Below are 19078 nucleotides of genomic sequence, written 5' to 3'. Positions count from 1 at the left end.
TTTACAGTGTGACACTGCACGCTATAATCAGAGTTTTGGCGCCTTTACCTTTTGTTTCAGAACTCTGGGAGAGGTAAGCAGCCATGCAGTTCATGAAAATTTTTGGTTTAGCCTCTGCTAATTTAATTTTTTATATGAAATGGCTAGTTTAAGCTGTATGAGGTGCTTATAATGTGCTGAAACACATTTCTATATCATTTTGGTTTGTGTAGGAACTTGTTTTACAGGGGTCGCTGACCAGAGGTTTTTGTGTTTTATGTCACTTCTGTCAGGAACGAAAAATCAATAAACGGAGACTGCCTCCAAAGTTGTACGCGCGGGTCTCGTCCTTAAAAAAAAGAACACAACGCAGAGTCTGACACCACCGCTTACACTCGGATCTGCTGAACTGAACTGATCCACCAGCATAGTAGGCCCACACACACACACACACACTGCCCAGCCTAATTCTCTTATTTAATTTTGGACTCTTGACTACAACGGACTACTTTTCCTGGATTTTTGGACTTCTGACTTTGTTTTTTTCCTTTACTGAATTGGAACTGGTCATAAACCTGTGTGAAAGTTATTTCATATGGAAGAACAGAAAAAAGATCTATCAGATTGAAACTCTTTAAGGTGCACCCACATTAGGAACTTATAAACAGTTGTTTTTCTAAACAAAAGGACATTTTACTTTTAACTCATGTTTCCTGGTTTCCATTGCATTCTGTGCATCAGTTTAATCATTCCCCCGCTCTAGCCCATCCTGGAAAACTTCTTAATTTTCTTAACATCCATTGCTAAACTAGCCTATAGTAAAGCCCCCTACTAATGCTAATCATTCAAATCTAATTATATAGCACTTGCTACAAAAAAACATCTGCTCTTTGTTTGATAGATTTGACATATTATGAAACTAAGAAAGGAGAACTCAGGTTAAAGGTCATAGGTTAGACTTTAAATGTGATCAATAACTCATAACTAGAAGCACTCGGAGAGCGCAGACCTCCGCCAAGGCTGATCAGTGCCCCCCCCCCCCCCCCCCCCCCCGTGGGCCCCCCCACCCCCGATCACCACCAAAATTTAATCATTTCTTCCTTATCCCATTTCCAACAAACCCTGAAAATTTCATCCAAATCTGTCCATAACTTTTTGAGTTATGTTGCACACTAACGGACGGACAGACAAACAAACAGACAGACAGACAAACAAACCCTGGCAAAAACATAACCTCCTTGGCGGAGGTAATCAACAAAGACACTTCTTAACTCTTTCGGTGCCAGACAGTTAAGGGGCTAATAAGCCTTAAAAGTGCCACAGAATTTGGCTGTTTTTCAGTATTTCGCGTCGTTTTTATAATATTTGAAGAATCCTGCAGGAAACCGCTCGGTAACATCCGACCGATTGCTGATTAGATTTAAAACGCACCGGACGCAGCCGATTCATTATTGATCGTAATTTGCATAATTTATAATAATAATAATAATAATAATAATGATAATCTTTATTTATATAGCACTTTTCATACATTAAAAACTGTAGCATAAAGTGCTTTACATATCAGTTTAAAAATCAGTACCGCCCCCCACCCACACCCACCCACTCACCCACACACACACACACACATATACATGCAAACCCACAAGCTCACACATACTTAAGAAGACTGACTGAGCACGGGTAGACCAGAACAAAAATGTACAAGTAAAAGTAAAACATCAGTTTAGGAGGCGCTGTCTCAGGGAGCCGTCCGCACCAGGAGGCAGCCGCCGACCCCGGCGACCAGGCACCAGCAACACAGCCCCGCATCCCAACTAGTGGGAGAGGGCCAACTGGGACCCCCACTCACCAGAAAGGAGCGGACCCCAGTGAGAGAAGGCGCCACAGCCCCCGGAGTCCACAGCCGCCCCCCGGCATGGAGGGCTCCCTCTGATGAAACACCGGAGAATAAGAAACATTAAAAAGATATAAAAATATTATTCGGTCGCGTGACCTCAAATTCCCGTCTGATTGGTCTCAAAAGGGGGACACAGAAAGAACGTCATCGAAATGTGAGAAAGAGATGGGGGTGGATGGTTTGTTTGTCCACAAATAGGGCGTGTTCTCCAAAGCCGATCTGATCGGCCCGTGGCACTTTACAGGTTGTATTCGTAAAGCCGATTTAATCGGCCCATGGCACTGAAAGAGTTAAACTTAGATATGTTGAAAATAATAGATCAGGTCTGTCAAACTCATTTCATTTCAGTTCCACATTCAGCCCAGTTTGATCTGCAGTGGACCCAACCAGTAAAATAACAGTGAAAAAAGTAAAATTATATCATGATACATTATGTTACATCTACAAAGTTTACTTAAAAATCTGAATAACATGAACAACTTGAATTGTCTTAAGAAAAATAAATGCAATTTTACCAATATTCTGCCTCAGTTTATCAGTTACACACGTGCATTACAATCACACAAAACATTTAGTAACAGGCAGAATATTGGTACAATTGCATTTACTTTTCTTCAGACATTTTCATTTGTTCATATTTGTTCAGGTTATTCATGTTTTTTGTAAAAGTATAGTTTGGTAATGGAAACATTTTCATGTAATTTTACTTTTTTACACCTAAAAAACACAGAACATGTGGGGTTGTCATTGGGGGTGTTAGAAAATATCAGTTTTGCAATATATTGCGATATTTCATTTGACAATACTGTATCGCTATTAAAAAGTACTGTATCAATATTTTTAGGCATTTATTTAAATGCAGATATCAAGGTCAAGGTAAACTATTATCCCTGAGGAGCAATTTGTTCTGCAGCCAGCAGTTTCACACGGACAACAAACCAACAATAAATACAATAAATAATCCATTAAAAACAATAGCACCAATATTACAAAGAATTGTTCAGCAGAATAATGGAACTGGAACTAAAGAATTCCTCATCCTATTGGTCCTACATTTAGGAATACTGTATCTGCGACCTGATGGAAGCAACCTGAACACTAATATGTTACTATATATTATGATGTAACACTGTTTTATTAAATACTGGTTATCTGCATCATCCTAAAAGCACTTTTTTCTGTCTGAGAGGCAGATGTTCGTACTTTTGTTTGGATTGAACTCAAATCCTGTTCTGATGTCAGCTGTGAACAAATAGAATCTGAACATTTGAACAGGATCTGAAACTGGAATGTCTGTAAAACAGAATTTCAGTTTGAACATTTGCTGATAGAACATTAGATCCTGTTGGGATCAAATCCAAATGTGTTTAGTTTTTGTGCAGATTTCTGCTGTAATTCAATTCTTCCAGGAAATAATCATTTTTAAAAAGAGACAAACAGCCTTTTTAACAGTATCATGATATATCGTGATATATTGTATCGTGATCCTAATATTGTGAGTTGTATTGTATCGCCAGATTCTTGCCGATACACAGCCCTAGTTGTCATTATTTATTGGTTATTATAATAATATTTTACTGGTTCTGACCCACTAGAAATCTAATTGGACTGTATGTGGAACCTGAATTAGAATGATTTTGACACCACTGATTGTTAATATCTTCAGTGTCATTTTTGTATTTCACAAATTCATCTCGCGGGCCAGATTTGGCCCCTGGGCCGCATGTTTAACACCGGTGGAATAGAGGAAAGTACCCTGCGTCAGTGCTGAGCTTCAAACTGAAAAGCTGAAACAGAAACAGTGTTCAGACGAAATAATAAAACAGTGGTCAGAGAACAGGATCTGGTGTGACAGAGTCTGGCTTCACTTGTGTTCAAACACTCTAATAAACTCCAATTTGTCATTCAAACACTGCAATAAAATTTACTGCCTCGGTTTTAACAGCGTTACTTTATCTGCTTAGAGTGGAAAAAGACTAAAAAGCAGCTCTAGTAAATGTGTGTGTGTTGACAGTAAAAGTTCAGTGTTGTGTTTATGAGATGTTCCAATCTGAATGATATGAAGAGGCGATGGGGAGGAGTGAAACCAGAGTGTGTGAGGAGAAGAGAAGAGACCACCAATGGAGGACAAAGGAGGGAGAAGGGGGAGGAGAAAAGAGAGGAGAGGAGTAAAGGGACCATACAGGAGGAGAGGAAATGAAAAGAACAGGGAGAGGAGGAGGAGAGAAAACAGACGGACCCTGGGTTAGTCCTGATTTACAACAGAGGAAAGAGTGATCTGACTGAAGAAGGACTCTGACAGGTAAGGTCTACTTTTACTCTAATGAGTTTTGAACATATTTAAGATGTTTTCCTCTCAGATCTAAATTTAATATTTGCTAGTATTTCTAGTTTGAGTCTAATGTCAGCAAAAGTTATATTAATCACAAGTTAATTTAAATCAGGGTTCTCAAACTCCTGTTCTGTCAGGTTCCACATTCAGTCTGATCTGATCTGCAGTGGACCCAACCAGTCAAATAAGAACAGAATAAACTAGAAAGAATGACAACTGACCATTTATGTCTGTGTTTTAGTGCAAAAAAAAAAACATTAAATGATGAAAATACTTACTTTTATAAACTATTCAAACATAAAAGATGTGAATAACCTGAAAAATCTGACATTTCTTCAGTAAAATCAGTGTAATTTTCTCAGTCTTCTTCCTCCACTTCTCATTAGTCCATGTGCATTCTGGATCAGATCTGCAAAGACACTAAACACTGAGGAACAGGAAGAAAAGAGTTCAAACTGGACTGAATTTAATACAGACATTTCAGGTTGGACACATTTGTTCAGGTTAGTCACATTTTATTGGTACAGGAGAGTTTGGAAATGGAAAGAGTTTCACAATTTAATGGGATTTTTTGCACTAAAACAAAGACAAACATTTGCAGTTGTCATTATTTACAGACATAATGGAATATTATTTTTCCATCAAACCCAGTAGTAAATCTGCAGTGGTTCTTCTGTGTGGGTTCTTCTGCTGTTCTTATTGGACTGTAGATCAGATTGGTCTGGATGTGGAACCCACACTAACATGAGTTCCACAGCCTGGACTGTGGAATTTAGACACTTTGGAAATTCATCCCAGGGGTCGGACTGGAACCTTTGGGGGGACGCAGGTTTGACAGCCCTGGTGTAAATGCTACAGACTATTCAAACTTTTACCTGATGTAAAAATTCGACAAGTGTGGATTAAATGTTTCAGCCGCTGATGTTTAATGCATTTCATGTTTTGATTCATGGCTGTCAAACTCCTGTTAGTTCAGTTCCACATTCAGACTGATCTGATCTGCAGTGGGCCGCACCAGTCAAATAATAGAAATGATAGAATAAGAACTGATAAATTATGTCAACTCCAAAGTTTTCTCTGTGTTTTTGAGTGAAAAAAGTACAATTCCATAATGAAAATGTTTACATCTACAAACTGTACTTGAACATAACATGAACAAATATGAACAACCTGAAAATTCTGAAGAAAAAAAGGTGCAATTTTAACACTATTCTGCCTCAGTTTATCATTTACACATGTGCACCACAGCGTACAGATCACAGTGGATCGACAAACACACTAAACATTTAGGAACAGGCAGAATATTGGTACAATTACACGTTTAGACATTTCACAACACACAGCCTGGACTGTGGAATTTATACACTTTGGAAATTCATCCCAGGGGTCGGACTGGAACCTTTGGAGGGACTCATTTGGGCCCCAGGACTCATGTTTGACACCCCTGTGTTAGAGGAATTCTGTTCTGTTTCTGGATCGTTTATTGGTGGAAACTCACAAAGGCACATGAGACAGGTTTACGAGAAATTAAACTGAGAACTGACCACAGTTAAGAAAAAAAAACATTGAGCTTTAGTAATTGTCAAGCATTTGTAGAAGTTAACGTATTAATACCACACAACAAAAATATTCCCGCACTAGTAAAATTTCTGCATCCAAAACCTTCAGTGAAAGCATTAGGACAAAAAAAGAACAGAAAAAAAAGAAAAAGTAGTCACTGTGCAGCCAAATGGTCTGAGTCAGTTTTTTTTTTTACTGTTATCTATGATGTTTTTTGGGGCATCTTTTCATGAGATCAGAAATCTTCATCTTCATCTTTCAATCCATTTTCCAGTGAATCCAGTCCAATCCAGTTTATATTATAAAACCCATTTGAAAACACTGTTGACCAAAGTGCTGTACAAAAATGGATAACACGCAAAAAACAGTAAAAACATCATTCTATTAAGATGATAAAATAAATTCAAAAGGTTGTCCAATCAAAAATGTATTATTTATTATTTTATTTCTGTCAAAAATGATGAAGATGAAGTGAATGTTGGTGCTTTTGATGGATGGTGCATGAACACAGACCAGGACATTGTTCTCACAGTCGGGGGTCCACATCCTGGCTGTTACAGTTCGGTTTAGGCAAGAAAATGATCCAAATTACCCAAAACACCAACAGGGAATCCTTGGCAACAAAGTGCTGCTGGTGCCTAAACCTAACCATAGAAACCACTAAAGACTTAACACTGTTTACGGCTACACAGTGGACCAGGAGCTGCAGCAAAAATGTAACTAAGTATTTGTACTTGGTTACTGTACTTAACCTCCTCAGACCCAGGAAATGTCAGCACAGAACCAGCTTTTGTTGTTTTTTATTCAGTCAGTGCCTACATTGTAAACATCATGATGCAACAGTTTTTTCAGATGCAGTTTTTCACATTTTTGTAGAATGTCCTTTGTGGTGGACACTTTTCTTTTCTTTTGTTTTTTTTTGGTATAAAGTTGTGAAACTCTTGTCCATAAATGTGGACAGAAAACCCACAGCTGGGTCTGGGGAGGTTAAGTAAGATTGCTGATGTAGTACTTCTACTTTTACTTGAGTATATATTTAGCAGGATATTTGTACTTTTACTTAAGTACTAAGCTTCAGTACTTCCTCCACCACTGAAAACTACAGGAAACATAATTTTGGTTCTAAAAGATTCAGAAATGTTTTGATGGATCCTTTAATGACAACATTTTACTCTGGAAACTGAGTTTGGGGATGACAGGTTTTGAAGGTCATGGGGGTCATGGGGGTCATGGGGGTTTGGGTATAGAAGATAAAGCAGGACTGTGATCTGTTTTTGGTTTGTATTTTCTTTTCCAGATATCGTCAGAACCTGGAAGTACTGAACTGTGAACGCCCTTCCATCCCATCAGAACCTGCTGCTGTCAAACCACAGAACTTCTACAGTCAGAGCAGGTTCTAGAAGTGGTCCACAGGTTCAGGAACCAGATCCAACAGGGCTCTGGAACCATAGTGGGTTCAGGAGTCTGAGTGGTTCAGGTTTAGGCAGAGTTCAGGACCTGGTTCAGTATTAACAGTGTCAGCAGTGGGTGGGGGGGGGGACTCCTGCTTTCTCCTCTGACTTCAGGACTGACAGTGTGTTCCAGAATGGGACCCAGACCCAGGTCCAGGTCCAGATCCAGGTCCAGGTCCAGGTCCAGGTTTCCATCTGTGCCACTGGTCCTGGTAGTATTTTTGGTGTTTGCTGATCCTGTATTGTGCCGCAGTAACTCCTCTGGATCTGATCTGATGATGTCGGACCAGGCGGACCTCCACCACACTGAGCTCCCACTTGGACCAGGGCCGGACCATCGGGTCCAGACCTCGGCCCAAGACCCAGATCAGGTTCAAGAAACTCTGGACAAACCTCCATCCTCACTGGATCTCAGACGGTCCAAACCCAAAGATGAGCCCCAGTCCAAACACAGACACAAGCCTCCACCCTCCAACTCTTCCAGGGTCGTTCACGTTCGTCCAGTTTCTCCTTCCTCCAACTCTTCCAGGGTCGTTCACGTTCGTCCAGTTTCTGCTTCCTCCAACTCTTCCAGGGTCGTTCACGTTCGTCCAGTTTCTGCTTCCTCCAACTCTTCCAGGGTCGTTCACGTTCGTCCAGTTTCTGCTTCCTCCAACTCTTCCAGGGTCGTTCACGTTCGTCCAGTTTCTGCTTCCTCCAACTCTTCCAGGGTCGTTCACGTTCGTCCAGTTTCTGCTTCCTCCAACTCTTCCAGGGTCGTTCACGTTCGTCCAGTTTCTGCTTCCTCCAACTCTTCCAGGGTCGTTCACGTTCGTCCAGTTTCTGCTTCCTCCAACTCTTCCAGGGTCGTTCACGTTCGTCCAGTTTCTGCTTCCTCCAACTCTTCCAGGGTCGTTCACGTTCGTCCAGTTTCTGCTTCCTCCAACTCTTCCAGGGTCGTTCACGTTCGTCCAGTTTCTCCTCCTCGGTGTCTGCAGGAAACCCTGATAAAAACTGCCTTTAAGTACATCAACACCATGCTGTCCTGTGTCATCTTCGCTGTGGGGATCATTGGAAACGCCACCCTGCTGAGGATCATCTACCAAAATAAAAGCATGAGGAACGGACCCAACGCTCTGATCGCCAGCCTGGCTCTGGGAGACCTGATCTACATCACCATCGACATACCCATCAACGTCTACAAGGTACAAGTAGGGATGGAACTAATGAACACACCAGTAACAGTAAATCACAAAAAACACAATTAATTTCGGTTAATGGATTACTGTGTCAGAAATCTTTACCATTTATACACCGGGTAACTATTTTGGCTTTGCTCTGACTTAAACTGCGCGCCCATGAGAAACACATGACCACTGGTGTTTCTCCACCTTACTCCAATACTTCTGTAAAAATGGCTGTCTGGTTGAATCCGGGCTGCCCCGAGGGGGTCACGTAATTTAAATTATTAACTCACCAGTTATGTTTCGGATGGAAGGACCAAACCAGGAGAAATGAAGAATTCACCAAAAAGAAGGACTGAGTTTTTAAAAAGTTAAAACAAAACTTGATTTATTACTTCAGGCAAAAATAGAAAAAGTTACAAAAAAGAAAGAAATCAGTTATCAATTCGTCTAGCATCGAACACACTATTGGTCTCTGACATAAGAAGCTTCTTCAGTACATTTTATAGTCTTTGATGACTCGTAGAAGACTTCCCATCGTTTAGTTATTCCCCTATTTGGTGACATAAACCCAACATTCACCTATGATTGTTTTGACAGTTGTTGCGGGGTTCAAACATGTCACAGCTCACGTCAATAACTCCACATAAGCTAATTCTAAGAAAAAACACATGTGAAAGTTCACCTGAGTTAATCACACCTTGGTATGACATTTGCACCAACAATTTAGCTTACACTGCATAGTTAAACCACAAAGAGTTTCCATAAGTACGTCTACTGTACTTTCCGGGCTATAAGGCACACCGGAATATAAGCCGCACCCGACTGTAAGCCGCAGGTGTCCACATTGTGACATGAGATATTTACACAGAAAGATGATTTAAATATTTATTTCCATCCCTTCACTGCTTTTTTCCAAACAGTGCCTGTAACACAGCTCTGTCACACTCCTTCTACATCTCTCCTCCGTTGTTGCTCAATGGCACTTCGGCGCTGCAGCTCTATTTCCTTCTTTACAGACACATCGATTGTTTTGAACTTCAAAGCTGCATCATGTGCATTTCTTCGTGTGTTTTCCTTGATGAGGGTTTGTGCATGACACGCAAAATGATTGTTCAAAGTTCAGATTCAATCTTCTCCTCTTCATCACCTCTTCCACCTGTCTGTCTCACTTTTGTGCTTCCCGTTAGAGCGCCCCCTGGAGGCCGTTAGCCCATATAAATCTATACTGGAGCTGCATCGCTGTATAAGCCGCAGGGTTAAAACCAGAAAAAAGTAGTGGCTTATAGTCTGGAAAGTACAGTAGTTCTAACACTTGTGCAATTCTTAACCACAGAAAGTTCCTAAGTTCATAACCATGATTAACTCAGCTCGCTTTTACCACAAAGCTGAAAGATGAGATCTTTTTCTTAGAATCTGACCTTTTCTCCAAGTTCAGCACACACCAACCTGAAACAACCCTGACCTTTCACTGTTCAGTACACAGAAAATAAAAATCAGAATAGAACAACTTACATTTGCTAAAAATAAAAGACTCTTCAAGCAAAACAACTTGTAACATTACATTTCTTCTTCTCCATTTTGTTTCACGATGTATGAGAGTTATCTGACATTTTAAAGCAAGATTTAAAGTCACACATTCAACTTCCATTTAACATATGATACGTCTCACATAACAATTACCGGTATAACGCTAAACGGCGGTAAAATCACAGACGGTTAGTATTACTGTTTAAATTCTAATTCTCATGATGACTGTGTTTGATTACTGCACTTTTCTAGAGAAAACACCCTATGTACAGATCTGCTTTTATGTCAAATATTTGAGTATAGTTTGAATTTATTACATTTTTAATTTTCTATACCTAATATTTGGAACTAATATTCACTTTTAAAGTCTGTGAAGGGGTTCATTAAGCATCTGTGTGTTATTTATGCAATAAATTATATACATTTTTCAAATCAGATTTTATATATTTTTTGTGTTTCCTGTCCTTTTATGTTTTTATAGTAGGGTTAAAGTGAAAAAATAATAGACAGATGATACAGATGAAGTTGTGCTGAAAAACAGATCCCAAACATGGGTATAGTAAACATTTGTTTCTATAGTATATAAAGGCAAAATCAAAAGGACTGAAAAACAGACAAAATAGACTCAGACCACTAAGGGTTAATATTGGAATGTTTCTGACACAGAAGGGACACTGGGACGATTATTTTATTTGTTGTTGTTGTTTTCAAAATACAACTTGGTTAAATTCTTTCCGTGTGTGTATCAGTACTTTTTGAACATTTTGAGCACAATTTCAGTAATACCATGATAATAATGAAAACTGTGATAATTTTGGTCACAATAACTTCTGTCATAGAACATATGTCTATGGATGTGCAACACAAATTTCATAATGATATTTCACCAATTGCATTTTTTATGATTTTTTGAAAATGGTGCATAAAAAATAACAAAAGTCAACAGAGTGTAACAGAAGAGAAATGGAGCGGAACCATATTTGGTCCAAAGTTGAATCTTGGTCCCAGTCATGTGTCTGTCCAATTAGATTCAATTCACACCAATATTAGTTGAGTTCTAATTTTAAATGTGTGGGAAATGGGATTTTCAGTGTTCAGTGTAAATGTCCACAGAGTCCACATTCCACAGTGGATGTGGACAATTTAGTTCCACATACAAGAGACTGTTCTAAGCTACAGGTGGATCCAACTGGAGGAGAATCGGAGTCGTTTGGAATTTTGGATGAATTTTGGAAAATGTCTCAGTGATGACAGATGGAAAACTGTAGATGTTGTGACCTTGCTGTGACCTTGAACTTTGTCCTACTGGGACCAAAATGGACTGGGTTGGTCCCAGGGCCTAGGCCTATCTGTGGGGAAGATCTGGGAAAGATGGGTGGAAGAGTTTTACACTAAAGATGAAAACAAACAAACAAACAAACAAACACACACACACACAAACAAAGCAAAGTGATCACAATACCTCCTGGTGGAGGTAATAACTTTCCATACTTTGCCTCGCAGTGTTTATATCAGTGTTTTTCAACCTTGGGGTCAGGACCCCACATGGGGTCGCCTGAAATTTCTAGTGATTACTAAAAAATGAAAACTTATTAATAAAAATGTACATTATATAGTCTAAATGTCCTCTAAAATTAATGTTTATTTGCAACATAGTATAGCAAACTATTACATGATCAAAAACAAATTAATTTTAGCAAAAAAAAAAAAAGTCTGTGTTTTGAATGCCTGGGGTCGCCAGATATTTTTGATGTTAAAATGGAGTCAGGAGTGAAAAAAGGTTGGGAACTACTGGTTTATACTGTCGGTGCAGAAACGTCAGCTGTGTGTGATGTTTTGTGTCAGCCAACAGGAGGTGGAGTGTTTCACAGATAAGGACACTAAAATACACCCCTGTGTGTGATAGCCCACCTCAAACACACACTGTCACTGATGATAGATACTCTCACACACATACTGAGCGTCCCATTAACCCTTGAATGCTTGGTCTGCTGTGTGTTTGTGTGTGTTTATGTGTTTGTGTGTTTATGTGTTTGTGTTTGTGCAGCTCCTGGCCATGCGCTGGCCCTTCGCTGACAGTGTGTTGGGTCTGTTCCTCTGTAAGCTGTTCCCATTCCTGCAGAAAGCTTCAGTCGGCATCACCGTCCTCAACCTGTGTGCCCTGAGTGTGGACAGGTAACTGTTTAGGATCATTTCAACCATGACTTTAACCCACGAAGAGCCAAACAACAACTGACCACCTAAACCATCTACTGATCTGAACTGTTTAATTCCTGTTGATCCACTAATCCTATCAATACATGTCAATAATTGGTGTCAAATACAGTTCTTCATCTTTTCATGGTCATCAGATATGACCATATTTGGACGTTCAGAGGCTCCGTAGTTACCATGGAAACACCTTCATCTTCTACAACATTGATTCTCCAGTCAAACCCATGGAGTTGGATCAATGACAGTGGATGGACACACTGGGTTTATGTTCAGTTAATGACAGACTGGACTGAAAAAGTTGCTTTTTTAATTTATTTTTTTTTAACTTTTTTGTTTTTGATATAATTTTTATTATTTTATATTTGACATGTAAATTCTCAGTATATTTTTGTCATTTCATTGATATTTTCCTGTATCTTAAAAATACAGGAAAAATCTGTAAAATGAACAGTGAAAATTCTGTTAAATTACAGATTTTTTTTACAGTGTGTGAGAATCACAGATAGAATGGGTGAACAGTCTTTCTAATGACTCTCTGTGTTCTCAGGTACCGCGCTGTGGCGTCCTGGTCACGTGTCCAGGGAACAGGCGTTCCCATGGTAACAGCCGTGGAGATCGTAGTGATCTGGCTGCTGTCCGTTGTCCTGGCCGTTCCAGAGGCCGTCGGGTTCAACATGGTGACCTTCGAATACAAGAACGTCACCATCAGAACGTGCATGCTGCAGCCACGGAGTCCTTTCATGACCGTGAGTTTGTCTGTGTGTTTACATGTATGTTTACAGTACGTGACTGCATGGGCGTAATTACAGCTACAGAGTGTGTGTATGTGGGTGGTCTGACATGTGTGTGTGTGTTGATAGACATCTTGTCACCATGTAGAGCATTTTAGTTAAGCTCCACATACAGCCCAACAGGATCTGCAGTGGGCCAAACCAGTACAATAATAACAGAATAATACAGAAATACTGTCAACTCCAAACTTTTATCTGTTTTACAGCAAAAAAAAGTCAATTTACATTCTGAACAGGTTTCCATCTACAAACTATCCTTTCAAAAGATGTGAAGAACATGAACAAACTGAACAAATCAGTGTCATTTGAACACTATTCTGCCTCAGTTTATCATTTCCACATGTACATTAGAAGTGACAGATCACAGTGGATCTACAAACATTTAATAACAGACAGAATATTGTTAAAATTACACTTAGTTCTCTTAAGAACTTTCAGGTTCATATTTGTTCAGGTTATTCACATTTTTTGTGAAAGGATCATTTGAAAGGACAAACATGTTAATGTAATTTTACTTTTTTAAAAATATGAATCACAAAGGAATATTACCTTTGGTTTACATTTGGTTTCTTTGCTCAATAATCAAAGTTCCATTTTCAGGTCATGACTTTAAACAGTTAATTCCCACAGCACAAATTTAACAAATGTAGTTCAGTGGGTCAGAAGTCAGGAGGTGCAGTGGATTAGGGTTAAGGGTTTAAATCCTGCTTCATCTGGATGACGAACGCCGTCTCTCTGGGGAAAACAAATGTTTGGTTCATTTTCTTGTTTTGTTTGAGGGCGAGGTCCGTCAGATCCCACAGTTTAAAGCATCATTTCCTGTTTATGTGTCCAGGTCATGACAGCGCTAAACAACAACCCCCCCCCCCCCAGGCCTTTTCAACCCCACCTCAGTCATCAGTCTGGGTATCTGGCCTCAGGCATCAGCTGTTAGACGCTGGAGTCAGGTCCATGTATTGAAGCGTTGCTAATGCACTGTGATTAAAACATACAAACTGTCTTCGGAAGGATGTAGTATGAAAAAAGTCCATACTCAATAATGGACAGAGTGGATGAAGAATACACTGTTGCCCATGCAGTTGTTTTTCAGACACGTTCTTCTTTTTATTCCTATTTATACACATCAGTCGTCACCTTTGACCAGATGCTACACTGTCAGACTGGATGAATTGAGTTTAATTAAAAAATCTGAGGTAACCAGTTGCCTTAAAAATGTCAGTAATGAGTACTGAAAACTTGAGTGGATTAAAGTGAAATGCTTGATTTGAATGGAATTACTATTTTAAGTCCAACACACTAAATGACAAGTTAATTTACCTGAAAATTTGTTACAATGTCAGTTGTTTTGTATAATCATTAACTTAACATCATCAGTTCATTGGACTCAATTCCAAGTTAATTTAAATTAAAATCTTTTGCAATGTAAATTGCTTTGTATAATTATTAACTTAATATCTTGAACTGTGGATGGAACTTAGGCAGGAAGTTAATTTAATGTAATTTACCAGTACAGGAAGTGCTTTTAATTTGGTAAGGCTTAAAGATTTATGTAGAACAGGAGCAAATGTAGCTGTAAATGCATAGCTGTTCCTGTGGCTGTGACTCCTGGTGCAGCTGTGCAAAAACACACAAACAAACCCAAAAAGGCCAAGAAACACTGACGCACACACATTCAGTCCAACTGAATACTAACAGCACAACCCACTGAACCCTGCACAGAAAAACAACACATGTACAACAGCAGCAACAATACCCACAATGCACTGCACAGAAAAACAACACATTTACAACAGCAACAATACCCACAATGCACTGCACAGAAAAATAACACATTTACAACAGCAACAATACCCACAATGCACTGCACAGAAAAACAACACATTTACAACAGCAGCAATAATACCCACAATGCACTGCACAGAAAAACAGCACATTTACAACAGCAGCAATAATACCCACAATGCACTGCACAGAAAAACAGCACATTTACAACAGCAGCAATAATACCCACAATGCACTGCACAGAAAAACAGCACATTTACAACAGCAGCAATAATACCCACAATGCACTGCACTGAAAAACAACACATTTACAACAACAGCAACAATACCCATAATGCACTGCACAGAAAAACAACACATTTACAACAACATGCTCTTGTGACATTCTGGCCTTATTTTTCTTAGGTTATGTATAGGGCTGTGTATCGGCAAGAATCTGGTGAAATGATACAAATCACATTACTAGGATCATGATACAATATATCACAATACTGTTAAAAAGGCAATTTTTTTTAAGATTTCCTAGAAGAATTGAATTCCACCATAAATCTGCACAAATACTAAACACATTTTTATTGGATCAGAACAGGATCTAATGTTATATCACAAAACTTTTCTAATTCTTCTAGTTTCCAAAGGAACTCCCATCTGCTTCTCAGACAGAAAAAAGTGTTTTTAGGAGGATTCAAAGAACCAGTATTGAATAAAACCATGTTCAATAATAATTAATAACATATAAACAAAAAAGAACAAAAATGAACCTCCACAATATCTGTACTTGAATAAATACCTAAAAATATCCATACAGTACTTTTTAATATTGATACAGTATTGTGAAATGAAATATTGTGATATATTGCAGAACTGATATTATCTAACAGCCCTAATTACAGATCTATTCTTTAAGTCAATTCTAAAGAGAGATTCAAAAATCTCTCACAGAAAACAGTCCAGTGGTTCTTACAGGTGTTTTTTTGTTCTTTTTGTGTTTCAGTTCTACAAGGATGCAAAGGACTGGTGGCTGTTTGGCTTTTACTTCTGTGTTCCTTTAGCCTGTTCTGCAGTTTTCTATGGCCTGATGACCTGTGAGATGCTCCGACACCAGAAGGGAAGCCTCAGGATCGCACTGAGTGAACACCTTAAACAGGTGTGAACACACACACAATGACAGAGTGAACACCTTAAACAGGTGTGAACACACACACAATGACAGAGTGAACACCTTAAACAGGTGTGAACACACACACAATGACAGAGTGAACACCTTAAACAGGTGTGAACACACGCACAATGACAGAGTGAACACCTTAAACAGGTGTGAACACACGCACAATGACAGAGTGAACACCTTAAACAGGTGTGAACACACACACAATGACAGAGTGAACACCTTAAACAGGTGTGAACACACGCACAATGACAGAGTGAACACCTTAAACAGGTGTGAACACACACACAATGACAGAGTGAACACCTTAAACAGGTGTGAACACACGCACAATGACAGAGTGAACACCTTAAACAGGTGTGAACACACGCACAATGACAGAGTGAACACCTTAAACAGGTGTGAACACACGCACAATGACAGAGTGAACACCTTAAACAGGTGTGAACACACACACAATGACAGAGTGAACACCTTAAACAGGTGTGAACACACGCACAATGACAGAGTGAACACCTTAAACAGGTGTGAACACACACACAATGACAGAGTGAACACCTTAAACAGGTGTGAACACACGCACAATGACAGAGTGAACACCTTAAACAGGTGTGAACACACGCACAATGACAGAGTGAACACCTTAAACAGGTGTGAACACACACACAATGACAGAGTGAACACCTTAAACAGGTGTGAACACACGCACAATGACAGAGTGAACACCTTAAACAGGTGTGAACACACACACAATGACAGAGTGAACACCTTAAACAGGTGTGAACACACACACAATGACAGAGTGAACACCTTAAACAGGTGTGAACACACACACAATGACAGAGTGAACACCTTAAACAGGTGTGAACACACACACAATGACAGAGTGAACACCTTAAACAGGTGTGAACACACACACAATGACAGCAGCAGGAAAACATCCGAGCATCCTAATGTCGCTCTCCTTTTAGAACTGTAGATCTACTTCAGACCAGGGCTGTCAAACTCATGTTCGTTCAGTTCCACATTCAGACTAATCTGATCTGCAGTGGACCAGACCAGCCAAATAATATAAATAATAGGATAAGAACGTATGAGACGTATGAAAAGTCCAAAGTTTTCTCTATGTTTTTGAGTGAAAAAAGTAAAATTCTCTAATGAAAATGTTTACAACTACAAACTGTACTTGAACATAACATGAACAAATACGAACAACCTGAAAATTCTGAAGAAAAATAAGTGCAATTTTAACAATATTATGCCTCAGTTTATCATCTGTACCAGGGCTGTCAAACTCCTGTTAGTTCACTTCCACATTCAGCTAATCTGATCTGCAGTGGGCTGAACCAGTCAAATAATAACAGAATAATATAGAAATAATGACAACTCCAAACTTTTATCTGTTTTACAGTGAAAAAAGTCAATTTACATTCTGAACAGGTTTCCATCTACAAACTATCCTTTCAAAAGATGTGAATAACATGAACAAACTGAACAAATCAGAGTACTTTTAACACTATTCTGCCTCAGTTTATCATTTCCACATGTACATTAGAACGTACAGATCACAGTGGATCTACAAACACACAGAACATTTTAGAACAGACAGAATATTGGTACAATTGTACTTATTTCTCTCCAAAAATTTCAGGTTGTTTATATTTGTTCAGATTATTCAGATACTTTTGCAATATTATACTTAGTTTCAGTGTAAATCCATGAAAATATTTCCATTTCCAAACAGAAACATTGTCAGTTGTCATTATTTCTCTGTTCTTCTGACAGTATGTGACTGGTCCTGTCCACTGCAGACTGAACTGGTCTGAATGTGAAACCTGAACTAAAAGGACTGGGCACATCTGAGTGGAATTTATGCAGTTCATACATTCATCCCAGGGCCGGACTGGACCCTTTGGTGGGCTGGATTTGGACCCCGGGACACATGTTTGACACCTGTGGTTTATACATGTGCATTATAACGTACAGATCACAGTGGATCTACAAATACACAAAACATTTAATAACAGACAGAATATTGGTACAATTCCACAGACTTCTCAGAAGACATTTGAGGTTATTCCTATTTTGTTTGTAAAAGGCGAGTCTATAAATGTAAACATTTTTGTGTAATTTTCCTTTTTTTTTTTTTTTTTTTTTTTTTACAGTTTTCATTATTTATAGGTTATTATGATAGTATTTTACTGGTCTGATCCACTGTAGGTTGAATTGACCTAAACTTATTTTAACATTCTCGAATGTTAAAATCTTCAGTGTAATTTTTGCATTTCACAAATTCATCCCAGGGCCGGACTGGACCCTTTGGTGGGCCAGATTTGACCCCCAGGACGCATGTTTGACACCTGTGATTTAGAGAAACAGGTTTTCAGTTTTGTGACAATGCATTTCACATCTAATCCAAGAGGATTACTAAACAGTTTATTTAGGTTAAAAATGAGGACAACTGATAATATAAAACCGGGCTGTGAAACTCATTTTAGTTCAGTTCCACATTCAGCTGAATTTGATCTGCAGTGGGCCGAACCAGTAAAATAATAACAGTGAAAAAAGTTAAATTACATTATTTACATTTACATTTATGCATTTGGCAGATGCTTTTTTCCAAAGCAACTTACAGGGGAAAACCATGATAATGTTTACATCTACATCGTTTCCTTAAAAATCTGAATAATGTGAACAAGTTGAAATATCTTAAGAAAAACAATTGCAAATTGAACAATATTCTGCCTCAGTTTATCAGTTTATCATTTACACATGTGCATTACAACTGACATTACAATTACAAATAGACAAAACATTTAATAACAGGTAGAATATTGATAAAATTGTGTTTACTTTTCTGAAGACATTTCACATTGTTCATACTTGTTCAGGTTATTCATATTTTTTATAAAATGATAGTTTGTTAATATAAACATTTTCATGTAATTTTACTTTTTTACACGAAAACAGAGATCAAATCTGCAGTTGTCTTTATTTATGACGGTATTTTTCTGGTCTGACCCAATTGAGATCTAATTGGTTTATATGTGTCTGTTTAGAACCTGAAATAACATGATTTTTACACTATTGATTAATATCTTCAGTGTCAACTTTGCATTTCACACATTCATCCTATGGCCCCGATTGGACCCTTTGGTGGGCCGGATTTGGCCCCCTGGACGCATGTTTGACACCTGTAATATAAAAC

The 19078-nt window shown here is 38.7% G+C and overlaps 1 protein-coding gene across 1 annotated transcript in view; it reads left to right on the top strand.

The window, feature by feature from the left end:
• The first annotated feature begins 4064 nt into the window (after positions 1-4064).
• LOC115438891 (endothelin receptor type B-like) overlaps positions 4065-19078 on the top strand; it is a 20794-nt gene continuing 5780 nt past the window's right edge. The window contains exons 1-5 of the mRNA XM_030162774.1: positions 4065-4181; positions 7069-8406; positions 11963-12090; positions 12677-12875; positions 15697-15849. Of these exons, the coding sequence (XP_030018634.1) occupies positions 7357-8406; positions 11963-12090; positions 12677-12875; positions 15697-15849 (1530 nt within the window). The 5' untranslated portion in view covers positions 4065-4181; positions 7069-7356. The remainder of the gene's footprint in view (positions 4182-7068; positions 8407-11962; positions 12091-12676; positions 12876-15696; positions 15850-19078) is intronic.

The sequence above is a fragment of the Sphaeramia orbicularis genome, chromosome 18 (assembly GCF_902148855.1).
Source record: "Sphaeramia orbicularis chromosome 18, fSphaOr1.1, whole genome shotgun sequence".
In the NCBI taxonomy this organism is placed as follows: domain Eukaryota; kingdom Metazoa; phylum Chordata; class Actinopteri; order Kurtiformes; family Apogonidae; genus Sphaeramia; species Sphaeramia orbicularis.
This window is presented reverse-complemented; position numbering and strand designations above follow the sequence as displayed.